The following is a 15709-nucleotide window of genomic DNA, read 5'->3' as shown; positions in this document are numbered from 1 at the left end:
CATTTTCCCTATTTCATAGATGTTTTTCTTACCTTTTGGATTGCTATTGAGTTCGAAACATTCCTCTCTTTGTGTGATGGGTATGGCTTGATATGTTTGTTGTTGATGTCATCCATTTTCATGTTGAGGGGTCACAATGTGCCTTTTCATTGTTCTGATATTTTCCTGGTGTTGATTCTGAAAATCTTTTGTTAAATGAGTTTGGTATTTATGTGACTTGCTCCTTTCACTTGTTTGTGTGTTGATGTTGGCTTACGGCATTGGTTTACTGTGCTTTAATGTTAATATAATGTGTGGATGATGGCATCTTGTAAATATTCCTTTAAAACAATTTTTTTTTAATGTTGTGTCTCACAGCCATGTGCTCTAGCTTGGGTGCTCTGATCCTTCATTTTGAAATTTTTTTTCCATGTTCATATCTTATGTGGTATGTTTTATGATATCCGTTCTTATTGTTCAAATGCTGTCTTTGTTTGCATATCATGGTCATGGTAAATTGTCTCATTGACAGTTCTGGTTGAATTTGTCTCTCTATGCTCTTTTGCACTATCACCATTTTGCTGCACCTGTCATATTGTGCACCTTAGTATTGATGGAAGTTTGTTTGGGTCTGCACTATCTTAAGTTTGTATTTATGTATTGAAATCTCTGTTTTTTCACTTCTATTTGCATCGAATCATGTTGATATTTATATTGTGTGGTACTGTTGTTGGTTCTTTGCTGTGGGCCTATTCTCTTGCAGATGTCTCGTCGATCTTCCAGGGGTAAAGACATTGTTGCTAACGATCCATCAACACCAGTTGCTAAAAGAACTCGACTATCATCACAGGCATCTTAAGACCCCAATGAGGAGAGGTTCAGAACTCCGCTTACCTCACACATCTACTCAAACATCTTTGACAAGTCAACTCCTATAGTGGAAAGGGTGGTGGAGTTTAACACCTTAGGGACCACTTTTATCCCTCGAATCTTTGAGCAACGAGATTGGGCAAACTTGTTCGGGAACTTTGACGATCTAATGGATGAACTAGTCAAAGAATGCTTCTCCAATGCAACTGATCTTGAAGCTGAACTTATTTTCTGGATCAGAGGAAAAGAGTTTGGCATTTCCCCAAACTCCATCGCAGATCTTCTCGGCATCACTAGACCTCAGAATGTGGATCTAACTCCGTACGATGATCGAACTCCAGAGATTCAAGAAATTCTACAAATCCTAGGATCCGATTATGAAGTATCCAATACAGGAACATCCATCAGCACCGTAAAGTTTGCACCAGAGTTGACCACATTGAAGCTGATCATGTTCACTAATCTCTACCCACTGTCCAACACTACATTCATCAATCTTGGGAGAGCTCTATTCCTTTGTGATCTTATTACAGGAGCCCCCATTGATATATGTGCTCACATCTATTACACCATGAGGAAGACCGCGGTTCGAACTGCAGCTCGAGGAATCATTCCATTTTGCAGTCTCATCATGAAGCTCATTCTTCGTGAAGGCATTGTTCCTCCTACAGATGGAAAAATGTTGACCCGTCAGCGTCCTATTTCCATGTACACTCTTCAAGCTAGCAGAAGTCACTCCTCTATAACACCAAAGAGTGCACACATATCTCCGGTTACTCCATCTGCCCCTGAGTCAGAGACACCTGCACGTACCACATCTACTTCGCATGCTGTTCCTGAAGTTCCACAAGTCAGTATTCCGCAAGCACAGACTGATCCTCATACTGATAGAGTGGGCAGTTTACTTGAACAGATTCAGAAATGCATTGATAAGATTGTGACACTTCTCTACTCCACAAACAACCATGTTCAAATGCGTCTCGAGACTATGGAGAATCAGCTAGACGCTATTCAACAAAAGTTGGACGACAGCCTTTAGCTATTCGTGCCAAAAAGGGGAGAGCATTCAGTAAGGGGGAAAAAGTTCAAAGGGAAGTGTGCATAGTGATAGGGGGAGTACACATATACTTTTGACATACTTTTGTTTTAAGTCTTATCCTCTAAACTTAAAGGTTTATGTTTTCGACTTTTAGTGTTTATATGGGTTTGATACACTGTGTTTTTGGTGTATATTTGTTTCTAACTCATAACTTATACTCTTGGTTTAATCTTTTATATATTTTGGTGATGTTATTCAGGATATATTGTGTTTGTACTCATGTGCTTATGTAAGCTTTTAGGGTTAATGTTTTATGCATAATATGTAGGCTTTTTGGTTTGTACCTTGCTTAATGCAGCCTTTTATGCTATGTTGAAATCAGTACTTCTATCTAAATGTCTTGCATTTTGATTTATGTACTGTCACTCTTGTGCCCTTGTAGGATTGTTCCTAGATGCATATACTTTGTGTATTATGCATTGGTTGAGTGTTGTGCATACAAGTATCTTGCCTTGTGCTTGTTAGTTTGTATGTCCTTGTGTTCATTCCAAGTGTGGATGAGCATTGTGGTCACTACCTTGTAGTGATTACTTGGTTGATCAAGCCATGGTTTGTTTCTTAACTCCATCTTTGCTTGATCACATATTGCCTGTTTCATATGCATTTCATGATTTTCTGCTTACAATAATCATGGTGTATTGTTGTGTTTCAGGAGTCTTATGTTCATATGATTCAAGTGCTTCACAACTTCTAGAGTTAGGTGTGAGTGAGTTTTGTTCAACTGTTCCCAACTCACATGTTAAGTCTAGAGTCTGTTTTAGGGTTTTGTCAAGGAATAGCCAAAGGGAGAGATTGTAAGGTTGAATTTATTCAACCATCTAATTGGCTTTATTCCATGCCAAATTTGCTTGTATTTCAGCATTTAGTAACCCTGTATTTAGGTGGGTTTGTTGTAAGGGTAGTGAGTGAGATAGAGTGAAGTTTGTTCAATAGTGTGCAAGAAAACAGAGACTCGCGACTTGGCCTCGCGGGTGACTCGCGGCTGCAAGCCGCCAGACGCAGCACACGTGCCAAGCATGCCGGAAGGTGAACAGTCATGCTAGCTGGAGCACTACAGGACAAAACAGGACAACTGGCCATACGGTTATCTCGCGACTGGATCTCGCGACTCAGTCAAGTCGCGAGGTCAAGCCACGAGCCACCCCTGTTTTGTAAAACCTGACGTTTCACATTCCTCTCCCACTCTAATATAAACACCCCTTTTACCCACAAATGTAAGAGAGCTTCCAGAGAGAATTTTGAGAGAGAAACCCTAAAGAATAACAAGATTGATTCACCAACAATCTATACATTAAAGTCTCTTCAAATTCCTCAACTCTCTTCCTCTCCATTGTCAAATCCTTGAGAGGCATTTTACCAAACCTTGTTCTCATCATATTCATCACTGTGAGAGAGCTGTTTGGATTTCTGGGAAGCAGTTAGGAAGGAATCAATCTTCATTGGTTGATGCTACGGTCTAGTAGCGGAATCCGGGAAGTTAGAAAAGAAAAAGGTTCAGCGCAACCTCGTTGGAGCAAGAAGCTTGGAAGGCTTAGGTGCACTGAGTAGATTAGGCTTGAAGGGTCTATTACTGTTTATGTATCCTAACTATATTTTCTAGTGGATTGTTTACCGCTTGGAGGGCGGCGGAGAGGTTTTACGCCGAGGGCTTCGGTTTCCTCTTCGATAACACATCACGTGTTGTCTTTGTGTTTGCATATTCCTTCCCTTTTATCTTTGCCTTTTTATTAACTGCTGTGGGTTGTGTTTTTAAATTTGGCGTAGATAGTTTTTCCAATTCCATATTATAGCTTATGTCAAGTTTCCGCACACTAGTTGTTTGATATAATGCTTGAATTGGTTAAGTTGTAATTTGGGGGTCTAAACGTTCAAGGGTGTTTATACACATATTTGAACTTCCATATTAAATATTACTAAACTTGTTTTCATCACTAAATTAACTTGTGATTTAAGAATAATAGTAATACCTTTGCTAAGGAATTTACTATTTATGAGTTTTTTTTTTTTTAAATGATTTTTACTTGAATGATTTATAGTTTCTAAGCTTCTATATCACTTCTCTCTCAATATATTAAATATTACTAAACTTGTTTTCATCACTAAATTAACTTGTGATTTAAGAATAATAGTTAATACCTTTGCTTAGGAATTTACTATTTATGAGTTTTTTTTTTAATGATTTTTACTTGAATGATTATTATACATATTTTTTTTCATGCTTATTTGTGTTGTACTATTTTCTATAACAGTCGATACCATATTTTGTCTGGCCCCAATTAATGCGTCAAGGCAATGATAAAAATCCAAAAAAAAATCATGATTTTTAAAGCCAAAAAGGGGCAATAAATAATTGCAACATGATCGGATGGTGAATTAAAAAATTCAACAATTAAATCCCTTTTGATAAGAATTAAGATCAATTGACTTCCACTATATTAAATTTCATAATTTCAAAATTTTACTAGTCCAAATAATAATTTTTTATTTTCATTTATTGAATCAAAGAGTTTCATATTACATATGACTTGTTGGTACATTTGGTGTGACATGAAGAGAATATGAAAAATAAGTATCCTCTTCTTATTTTTCATTTTTTCTCCCTAAATTTGAAACAGTAATCTAAATGATCAGGGACAATTAGGGTTTCTACCAGGACCACCATAATAAAATTTGTTTATAAAATTTTTGACATTATAGCAATTTGGTTTCGTAGCGGAACTGTTACTTTTTTTGAGAAACCTGAGAGTGTTTGAACCATCAATAATTTGGAGATTTGTGAAGTAACTAGCCCTGCTGAGCCCTTCTTCAGGGAAATGACCGCTGCCCATTTGTGTGGAGGTGTGCTGCCCATTTTTTTGTTGGTTTGTTACCAATCCTCCCCATAGGATCTGTGAAGCGCTTTCAGATAGGGATACGAATAGGGAGGCAGGCCAATATCCCATTAGATACTTATTCCCAACTTGCAACCACTAGTCTCCCCCTCCTTTGATGTCCTACCTCATTGTACATGCCATGCAAATCAGTTTGTAATATTTTGAATGATGAATGAAGGTATGAAGGTTAAATATTCTTTCACTTATTTATGTGCATACACATGCCTGTAATTGATGTGACAATATACATATTAAAAAAAAAAAAAAAAAAGAAGATATCTATATTTAAAACATAAAAATAAATGTGAAAAAATGAATGTAAAAAGTATAAGTGAGAGAATAAAAACCAAGTATATGCGAGAGTATAAAAACCTATCGGTAAAGCATTATATTTTAGGTGTGATATATATTTCTATTGAAAGAGAGAGAAAAAAAAAAAAAAAGATTCTTTCTTTGTGCAGAACAACTAGACTTAAATTTGCAGTCTTAAAAAATAAGTCAGGTTAAAATTAATTGAGTATAGAAAAACTTGAAACTTTAAATTTAAAAAGTTGTATGTATTAATAAATAAACCGAGAAATAAGAATTTTAAACATGAACTGTTACAAATAAAACCAGAAGAATATAATAGGGCTTGGGCCTTGAGCCCTATCTGTAAGATTTGTTACTATGAATTTTTTTTATTATAGAAAAACTAGGTATGATATAATCATATATATATATATATATATATGTATCCAAAAATTAGAAGTATTTGATAAAGTAATAAAATTGAAATTTTTTACTACCTTCCAGACAAGGAAGTGGAGTTCATATTGGGAACCAGCATAGACGGAAATAGGGTTGAGGCTTCCACCCAGCGCAATTTCCTTGTTGATTTGAACAAAGCCAGGTGAGCACAATAGATTGTAGCAGCCCCAGCCCCTAGTTTGATTTTTATATTTCTGCAGGAATGAATAAAAGACTATTTTTTGAAAACCAGTAAAAAGAAACAATAATGGTGGGGAAGTAAAAAATTAAAACACGTACATTAGTAAAGAAAAAAGCGAAGAGTCTAGAGTTGTAATCTCCATATACATTATAGTTGACCTGTTATTACACACATTTAATTTTTGTAAAATTATTAGTAATTCAATGTTTTGCAAGGGCCTAAAAGAAAAAAAGTAAAGATGAAATTAAATAATAAATATACCATCCAGCCAGCTTGAATGGTATTAACCGCTGTATGAGCATCACCACCTAGGATTTCGAGTTGAGACAAGCTGAACTCAGCTTGTTCCTGGATTTGGGGTTTCCAAGCGTTTATGGTTGCCTTAGTTCCATAATACTTATCTCCTGTCACAAAAACCATTGCATTCTGGAAACTCAACCAAAAAAACATGAAGTTTGTGAGTGTCGACTTCTTGAGTGTCCTTAGTAGTAGTAGTAGTAGTAGATATCATTGAGTTCAAACCTATTAAGTTGTACCTCTTGGAAAGCAGTTTTCTTGGTGGCCGTGGTATCAAACTGAGGGTATTTGTTCCTTCCATAATTTGCTACAGAGCTTGCCCTTAATAAATCTTCTTCTTTAGTTCTTCTGATGGGAATAGTTTCTTCAGGACACCTTCCATTCAAGTGCCATAGCTGAGTAATTTGGGACTCAGACTTTGAAGAGACATCATCGAATGAAAGCCCTTCTGGGTGAAAACTTGGTCTCATCTAAGGCATATATAGGCAAACCCAACCCCATACATACATAAAATAGGGATCAAATTATTAGTGGTTCCAAATGATCAATTGCTTAATTAAACTAATCACCTGAATTGTATGATTCTTGAAGAAAGGATGATCAAAAGCTGGTTGGTTTTTGATATGTACGCAGTCGATTATATCTCCATCTGGACTCTGTATCAGATACATTTTCTCATCACACACACATAGATTTCAGTTTAAGCTCATAAAAAAGTAGTAAATGTGGGAGTCATGGAGACACCACAACACACAAAAGAGAATAATTATTTTAGGACTAAAGCTGAAAATACTATATAGAACAAAAACTTTGCTTACCCCAAAGAGAAGGAAAAAAAGAAAGAAAAGAGAGAGAGAGAGAGAGAGAGAGAGAGAGAGAGAGAGAGCTAAAAAGAAGAGAAAAAGAAGGTGGGAATATATAAAAGGACAAAGTTTAGCTACAGAATTGGTTATAGCTTAACGCAACAACTTCCTTTAAAAAAATTAATATTGCTACATATTTTAAAAATCTAATTGTTAGATGCATGCTTTTTTTTAACTCTTAACACATATGTCAAATTCAAAAATTCTCAACAAACAAACTCAAATTCTCAAATTTCAATCAAAAATCAACCTTGAATCAAACTAGAAATTCTTATACCCAAACTCAAAATTCTGAACAACTCAAACTCAATTCTCAAATTTTAATCAAAACCCGACTTGAATCAAACCATAAATTCTCATACCCTAACTCAAACTTCTCAACAAGTTAAACACAATTCCCAAATTCAATAATATACAAATCAAATTTATCAACCATAAATCACACACAACAAATTACCAGCAATTAAAAAAAAGAAAAAGAAAAAAAGACGAAGAGCAATTAAGATCTAAGAGAACTCATGGTGCAAAGCCATGTAGAACCCACCCCGAATCTCAGCCACCCATTGCAACCATAAAACCTAGCTACCTACCACCCACCATAACCCACAAACTAGCCAAAAACCCAAATCGACAAACCCACATAGTGGTAGAAAAATACCGATTTGAGAATCAATGGGTGAGTTAAGGACGGTGGAGGTGGAGGTGGTGATTGAGGATAGTGAATTGAATGATTGGATTGGGGAAAATATATATATATATATATATATATATATATAGAAGAAGGTTGAACTGATAATCGGAGGTTGGAGCTGACGATGGTTGAGATTGGGTCAGCAATGAGTGGTGTTGGAGATGAGTGGTGCCGATGAACCTGAGAGTGATGAGTGGCTTGGTGGCTTTGGTTTGTGGGAAGAGAGAACTTGAGAGTGAGAGGGAAGAGGGGTTGTTTTACTCATGAGAGAGAGATAGAGAGTAGAGAAGAGGAGGGGGGGGGGGGGGGGGAGATGTGTGAAAGAGAAGCGTAAAATGTTTTATACTTCATTTAGGAGTAAAACATTTTATGCTTGGGAGGGGTTTTTATTTATAGTTTGACTATAAAATATTTTACAGCTGATCGAATTTTACACCCAAACAAACATGGTAAAATGTGTAAAATAATTTCCAGAAAATATTTTACTTCGAAACAAATGGAGCATAAAAAAGAATGTTATATGAAGTAATTAATAACCTTGATGGATTTAAGAGCAAGCTTGTTGAGGCGCCTCAACTGCCGTTGAATATCCAATTTTTGTTTCTGACCAAAGATGGTGTTAGTGTTTCCAATTCCAGTTGCTACCATTGGTATGAGAAAGCACAAGCACAAGGTCATCTTTACTGTCCTTGACCACCTCCTCCCCCTGACACAAGGCGATGCCATAACTAGCTAATACTTGAAGCAAGTTGCTGGTTTATGGTGTGCAATGATATTGCTAGCTTTGGTCATCCCCTTTGCAATACTTAAAAAAATTTCAATTGTTTGTCTTTGAACTGTTACACATTCTCTCTATCTATCTATCTATTTATAATCATCTATTTATAATCTATCTATCTATTTATGAAGAGAATTGAAATATTCTCAAGTGCCACATTGGAGATAAGTACAAATTAAATATATTGACTTTTTGTTTCATTTGGTTCAATGTTTTGAGTCTTTTCCTCTCTCACACATTCAAATCTAGGTTAGATATAAAAGTTATTTAACAAATCTAAAATAAAATGAATATTTATTTGTTATATAAGTTAATCGGGTTGTACTAAATGGGATCCGAAAGCACAAGCACAAGGTCATCTTTACTGCCCTTGACCACCTCCTCCCCTTGACACAAGGCGATGCCATAACTAACTAATACTTGAAGTAGGTTGCTGGTTTGCGGTGTGCAATGATATTGTTAGCTTTGGTCGTCCCCTTTGCAATACTTAAAAAATTTCAATTGTTTGTCTTTGAACTGTTACACATTCTCTCTATCTATCTATCTATTTATAATCATCTATTTATAGTCTATCTATTTATAATCTATCTATCTATTTACGAAGAGAATTGAAATATTCTCAAGAGTCACATTGGAGATAAGAACAAATTAAATATTGACTTTTTGTTTCATTTGGTTCAATGTTTTGAGTCTTTTCCTCTCTCACACATACAAATCTAGGTTAGATATAAAAGGTGTTTGACAAATCTAAAATAAAATGAATATTTATTTGTTATATAAGTTAATCGGGTTGTATTAAATGCAGTGGCGGAGGTAGGATTTCAAGTCAGGAGGGGCAAGATTAAAAGACAATATTGAAAGTAAAATTAATCTAAGAAATATTAATCGATACTATTAACAAAATAAATAAACGACTATATGCCAAAGTCATTGTCATACATAATCTAATATAAAATTTTACTTTAATTCATTTTTTTCATTTCTAATTAAATTTACTCAATTGCAAAATCTACTTCGGTACGAGCTATGAAGTGGTATGTGTTCCTCAATGTCATGAATGCTTTTAAAATGTTATGTAGACATTTGAGTTTATAGCAAAAACTTTGGTTTATTTATTTTATTTATTTATTTATTTTTATTATTATTATTTTTTTCAGATTAGCAAAAACTCAGGTTGAGACAGAAAATGGTTGATTACAAGAGAAAAAAAATTGTAAATAAGAGGCGGACTACTGAGGTGCTACAGTTTGGAATCACTATATTTTTTTTCCCAGTAATATTCGACGAAACTTGTGTGCAAAACCAATGTACTAGTAGGTGGGACCCATTATTTAATAAAAGTGTTGCTTCAGTGCTTTGTAAATGTAAAATTTTCTTCTTGTTGACAAGTTAGCTACACATATATAGTAAAATCCAAAAGTTGTTTCTATCAGGAGGGGCAAATGATCTTTTACTACGTTTATTAATAGTTTATAACTAATACATAGAGAATTTTTGCCTCCTTTTGCCCCTGATTAAATGGGATCCCACATGAATTTCACTTTAGTAGAGATCCTTGTGAGATCCAAGACGTTTTAGGTATGTGGGATCTTAAGATCCAAATCTGGATATTGATTACCATGCATATGACCCATAAATGTCATATATGTCCCTTGGCTACCCAATAATTAAAGGAAAAATAAAAAACATCCAAAATTACAGAATGGTTACTAAACCACTAATTAAACAAAAAAAACTTATAAAAATATATAGTATCTTTATAATATACGGCCATGTGTCTTCTATATTAAATATTTTGTAGTTAAAAATATATATTTTTACTTTCTCAAAAAAAAAAAAAAATTTAAGTTATGGCTTTTAAGTGGCTTTAATTCATGATTACATTAAATTTTCTCTAAATATATTGTAAGGTTGAATTTATTCAACTATCTAATTGGCTTTATTCCGTGCCAAATTTGCTTGTATTTCAGCATTTAGTAACCCTGTATTTAGGTGGGCTTGTTGTAAGGGTAGTGAGTGAAATAGAGTGAAATTTGCTCAAGAGTGTGCAAGAAAACAGAGACTCGCGGCTTGGCCTCGCGGGTGACTCGCGGCTGCAAGCCACCAGACGCAGCACACGTGCCAAGCATGCCAGAAGGTGAACAGTCATGCTAGCTGGAGCACTACAGGACAAAACAGGACAACTGGCCATATGGTTATCTCGCGACTGGATCTCGCGACTCAATCAAGTAGCGAGGACAAGCCGCGAGCCAACCCTGTTTTGAAAAACCTGACGTTTCACATTCCTCTCTCACCCTAGTATATATACCCCTTATACCCACAAAAGAAAGAGAGCTTCCAGAGAGAATTTTGAGAGAGAAACCCTAGAGTAGGCTTGGAGGGTCTATTGCTGTCCATGTATCCGAACTAGAAAAGAAAAAGGTTCGGCGCAACCTCGTTGGAGCAAGAAGCTTGGAGGGTTTAGGTGCACTGGGTAGATTAGGCTTGGAGGGTCTATTGCTATCCATGTATCCCAACTACATTTTCTAGTGGATTGTTTACCGCTTGGAGGGCGGCGGAGAGGTTTTACGCCGAGGGCTTCGGTTTCCTCTTCGATAACACATCGCGTGTTGTATAGTTTTTCCAATTCCATATTATAGCTTATGTTAATTTTCCGCACACTAGTTGTTTGACATAATGCTTGAATTGGTTAAGTTGTAATTTGGGGGTCTAAACGTTCAAGGGTGTTTATACACATATTTGAACTTTCATATATATCTTTTTATTTTTTTTAAGTAATGGTCATTACATCAATCATTTTTTTTTTTTTGAGAGAATTACATCAATAATGTTAAATTATCATTTTTTAGAAGAAAAAAGAACCAGATTATCAATTGAGCCTCTTTACAACTTTCAATCTTTCCATTTTCTTGAATTAATTTTTGGGAAATGCTACGTCCACAGTATTTTTACAACACTTTCATAACAAATCTTAAATGACAGATTGTTACGGGTTGTTACTAGTGGGCAAGAAAGTAATTTTAGTGATGGATTCAAATTAAAAACCTGTAACAACCTGCCGTTTAGGATTTTCCCTTAGTTTTTTTATTTTTTATTTTTTTTATTTTTTTAGTAACCTAAAATCCATGTTTTGCATTTTGTGAAAATCTATAACAATAAGTGTGTGAAAACATCTAACAATTATAAGACTTAATAAATAAATAAATAATTGAAATGTCCGAGGTGAAGGAATTGGGGAAAAAAAATGCCATAACTAAACCACTATTTTTGGTTACAGACCTTAATTATTATATTATTAACATATTTTAAATTAGGACAATTAAATATGATGCTTAAATGATTCTCTAAATACATATACACACTCAAGACCAAGGTTATCAAGTTCAAGATCTTACATAAATTGATAAGAGGGTTCGAGGATCAAATTGTAGGATCAGCACGAGGATTGTAAGATCCTACTTTTCCATTAAAAAAATATACAAAAAATATCCATAATTATAATTCAATATATATATATATATATATATAAACATTGAAAAAAGTAATTTTTTTGACACAAATTACTTAATTAGTGAAACTAATAATAAAAGGCAAAGTATTAAATTGTAAATACATAAGCAAAGTTCAAAGTTCAAAAGTTCCAACTCACAAATACCAAGTTCTAAGTTAAACAACTCAAAGTATACATAATGTTTCACATAAACAACTTAAAGCAAATAACAATCTCAATGCCAAATATATCACATAAACAACACAAACCAAATAACAATGTTTCAAATAACACACAAACACACTCATTCTTTAAGACCAAAGTTTTGGTTATCTTGGATGAATTTCTCAAAGTACAGTTGATCCTTATAAATAACATTTTTGTCATTGTTAGCGGAATTTAAAAATATAAAGAAATTCTTTCGTTGTCAATGTTCTCTCTTATAGTGGCGTCGTCAGATTTTTAGCTTCTCACCCTCACCTTCTACTCTCTAGTAGGCCACTCTCTTCTCTTCTCTTCTCTTCTCTTTTGTCTTCTGTGATTTTATTTATTAGGTTAAAGTGATGATTGACATTAGCCTTAGGGTTTTATTATTATTTTTTTTAACCAATTTGGGCTAAAGCCACTAGGCTGATTGGTTTATTACATTTTTTTTATATTAGTTTTGGGTCTTTGAGCCCCATTTAGAGGCCCAAAATAAGAAAATATTTTTTGAATTTTCCTTTATAACATCAGATCTTTAGTATCATTATGGGATTTGGGATCCTATAAGATCCTAAGATCTAGATAAGGATTCCACATAGATTTCACTTTAATAGAGATCTTAGTGAGATCCATAATGTTTTAGGTATGTAAGATGTTAGGATCTAGATTGAGATACTAATAACCATAACTATGAACCATAAAATGAGAGAATGGTTATTAGTAATTAAATGAAAAATAAAAAACTTTTAAAATGGGAGAATGGTTATTAAACCACTAATTACACAAATATATATATATATATATATATATATTTATATATTTATATATAGTGTCATAATGGCCGTCATGTGTCTTCTATATTAAAAATTTTGTAGTTAAAAAAAATATTTTTTGTTAATGGCCTCAAGTCACTTTAATTCACATTTGTTGTCATCATTATGTCAAATTTTATCTAACTATATATCTTTCTATTTTTTTGTATTATATTTTATAGGTAATAGACTTTACATCAATTATGTTCTTTCTTTAAAAACAAATATCAATAATGTTAAATTATATTTTTTTTATAATAAAAAGAACCAGATTATTAGAGATTAATTGAGCCTCTTTACAACTTCTAATCTTTCCATTTCTTGAATTAAGTTTTTGGATCCTCAAACTGGAAGTGCACACAATAGTAACACGTGTCCTTACAACAATACATAAAACAATGTCATGTATAATATTTTATAACTTCCTTCATTTATTTGGTATAATATGGAAAGATGAGTGGGTTTCAATTAGCTCAACTGGTAAAATCTCTAATGGTTGTATAAGAGATCTAGGGTTTAATCCCCACCTACACCAGAAACTAATTGGTGTCTTAGTCTGATAATAAAGAGCTATTATCAGGAGCGGACACTATAGGTTGAAACTCTCTAAAAAAAAAAAATGTAAAGATAATGTTATGAGGTAGACAATTATTTGTACATGTCCATTTCTTTGCCATATGTCAACAATAAATTCCATCATTATAATAAATATTCACTATAAGTTCCTTTAAACTCTCCATCAATTTTTTCCTTAGTTTATTTTATTTTATTATTATTATTTTTTTTAATGTTTTGGCGTTGGTGAAACACTTCTCTCAAACCCACCCTCTACAATACCCGATCCACCCAAGACCAAACTCATTGCCGCCGCTGAAAACCAATCTTGTTGACCTAATATCCATTTCTTTCCTGATCTATCTCTCTTTCCCTCAATCTCTCACTCTTTCTTCCTCCCTCTCTCTCAGTTTAACCAAGTTCAGCTTGTGAATGAATGAAGCTAATGGATTTTTGTTTTGTTAACTATATATACTGAAATTTTCTATTATAAAATTTGTTTGGAAGCTGAGAAAATGTGAGAAACTAGTAGAAAATAGCATTTTTAGAATGCAACCAAACACCTGAAAAAATTTTCTAAAACAATTTTCATAAAGCAGCCAAAAACTTGAAAATATTTTCTTTTCCCAAAAATATTTTCATCTGAAAATATTTTACACTTGGAAAATATTTTATATGTTACCAAACGCAGCCTTAGACACACCTAACTTAGTCCATGAAAATCGAAAATCGTTACCATTTTAGTCCTTACAGTAATCTCAGTAACAAAAATTGTCTATGTGGTAGACGGCATACATTATTTGCACAGTAAATGCTAACGTGACTATTAAAATAATATTTTTAAAAATTATTTGGAATTTAAAAATTACCACATCAGCAAATAAATTAATAAAAAAAACAAAAAAAAATTCTCAATTTTAATTTAAATTGGAAAAATTAAAAAACAAAAAAAATAATAAAAACTTTTTCCATTATAAAGATTTAGAAAAAAAAACTTATAACAATTTTCTCAAATTTTCTTAAACTTTCTTAGTCACCAAGAGTAGACACTCCATTTTGTTCCAACATATATCCAAGCCCCCTAGTCCTAATGATGAGAAATCAAATTGCTACCAAATTGATCAGCTCCATGTGTCGAATCCAATGAAGAAGATAGGCCTAACAATGGCCCAATACAGTCCAAGTTCAAGACCAATTACAAAAATATGCAAGAAGCCCGAAGCCCAAAAGGCAATTTTGACCTAATTTGGCCCATGCTTACAAAGAGTGCGTATCTTGGGTATTTAATGCGTACGCACCCAATCTATGACATATGCACTCTTTGGATAGAAAGCCTAAAATCACTTCATTTCCATTTTAATGAGATTCTAGGGCAACTTGCCTGGTCAATTGGCTACCTAAACTTGTCATCAAACCCTAACTACTCATTTCCCCTATAAATACCACCATTTCCAACATCCAAGGGGTCAGAAAATTAAGACCTACCAAAACTTTGCCAAAATTCCTGAATTATACCTAAACCTAAAGTTTTAAGGCAAGAAGGGCAAAGGGGCTGAGCAATGAGCATTAGATTGATCTTTAGATCCTTGTTGATTTTAAGATAATCTCTTTCTCACCCAAATTCGAATTCTAGTTTGGTTCAAGCTTGCAATCATACTACTTAGTGTCTCTTAGCTAACCCTAATCAAGTTACTCAACTCATCCTCCTACACACATAATTGTGTTAGTCGATTTTGTTAGGACATATGTGATTCAATGTTAGGAACATATGTCAACATTTTATGTAATTGGCTAATCCTTTGACAAAACGCACTTTACTTGTAATTAGGTAGATCTAGGATGTGTTTAATGCTTCAACAAATAAGGTTTCAAGTTCAAGTGTTAAAGCTATGCAAGTCTATCCAAGAATCAAGTGAGAAAGTGCAGGATTTTAAAGCTCGACAGCTGGCATCTATCGAGGTATAAAAAGCCGTGAAGCCTGAAGCTCGACAACTAGCTCGATAGATATTCTATCTTTTGAGGTTTATGAAACTCAGTTTTTTAGAGCTATTTTTCATCCAATCCATGAGTATGCATTTAGGCTTTTTTTTTCTCATAACTTTAAACATATATAAGGATTATTTTAAGGTTCGTTATAGCTGATGCAACTCAATGCAAAAGTTTTTCACAAGCATATTATGAATCGGAGACATATGTCCTAGTTCATCTTTCTCTTGAAGGAACTGTTGTGTTTGTACATCGTAGGATTTTGTGACCAAGGAGTTTCT

The 15709-nt window shown here is 33.7% G+C and overlaps 1 protein-coding gene across 1 annotated transcript; it reads right to left on the bottom strand.

The window, feature by feature from the left end:
- Window positions 1-449: 449 nt before the first annotated feature.
- LOC115966413 lies at window positions 450-8251 on the bottom strand. Its single transcript, XM_031085651.1, has 7 exons — window positions 8141-8251; window positions 6619-6705; window positions 6289-6519; window positions 6014-6178; window positions 5851-5910; window positions 5610-5765; window positions 450-566 (listed from the first exon to the last, which is right to left on the bottom strand). Exons 1-7 carry the CDS (start codon window positions 8249-8251, stop codon window positions 450-452), a joined length of 927 nt encoding a protein of 308 aa, XP_030941511.1.
- Between the last annotated feature and the right edge of the window lie 7458 nt (window positions 8252-15709).

The sequence above is a fragment of the Quercus lobata genome, chromosome 11 (genome assembly GCF_001633185.2).
Source record: "Quercus lobata isolate SW786 chromosome 11, ValleyOak3.0 Primary Assembly, whole genome shotgun sequence".
In the NCBI taxonomy this organism is placed as follows: domain Eukaryota; kingdom Viridiplantae; phylum Streptophyta; class Magnoliopsida; order Fagales; family Fagaceae; genus Quercus; species Quercus lobata.
This window is presented reverse-complemented; position numbering and strand designations above follow the sequence as displayed.

Bases quoted from the DNA above. Each gene is read 5' to 3' on its own strand.
- LOC115966413 (XM_031085651.1), bottom strand. From the start codon at position 8,251: ATGGTAGCAACTGGAATTGGAAACACTAACACCATCTTTGGTCAGAAA. The intron at 6,179-6,288 runs GTACAACTTAAT...TTGAGTTTCCAG, and splicing joins AGAAAACTGCTTTCCAAGAG to AATGCAATGGTTTTTGTGAC. The intron at 5,911-6,013 runs GTATATTTATTA...GTGTAATAACAG, and splicing joins CCATTCAAGCTGGCTGGATG to GTCAACTATAATGTATATGG.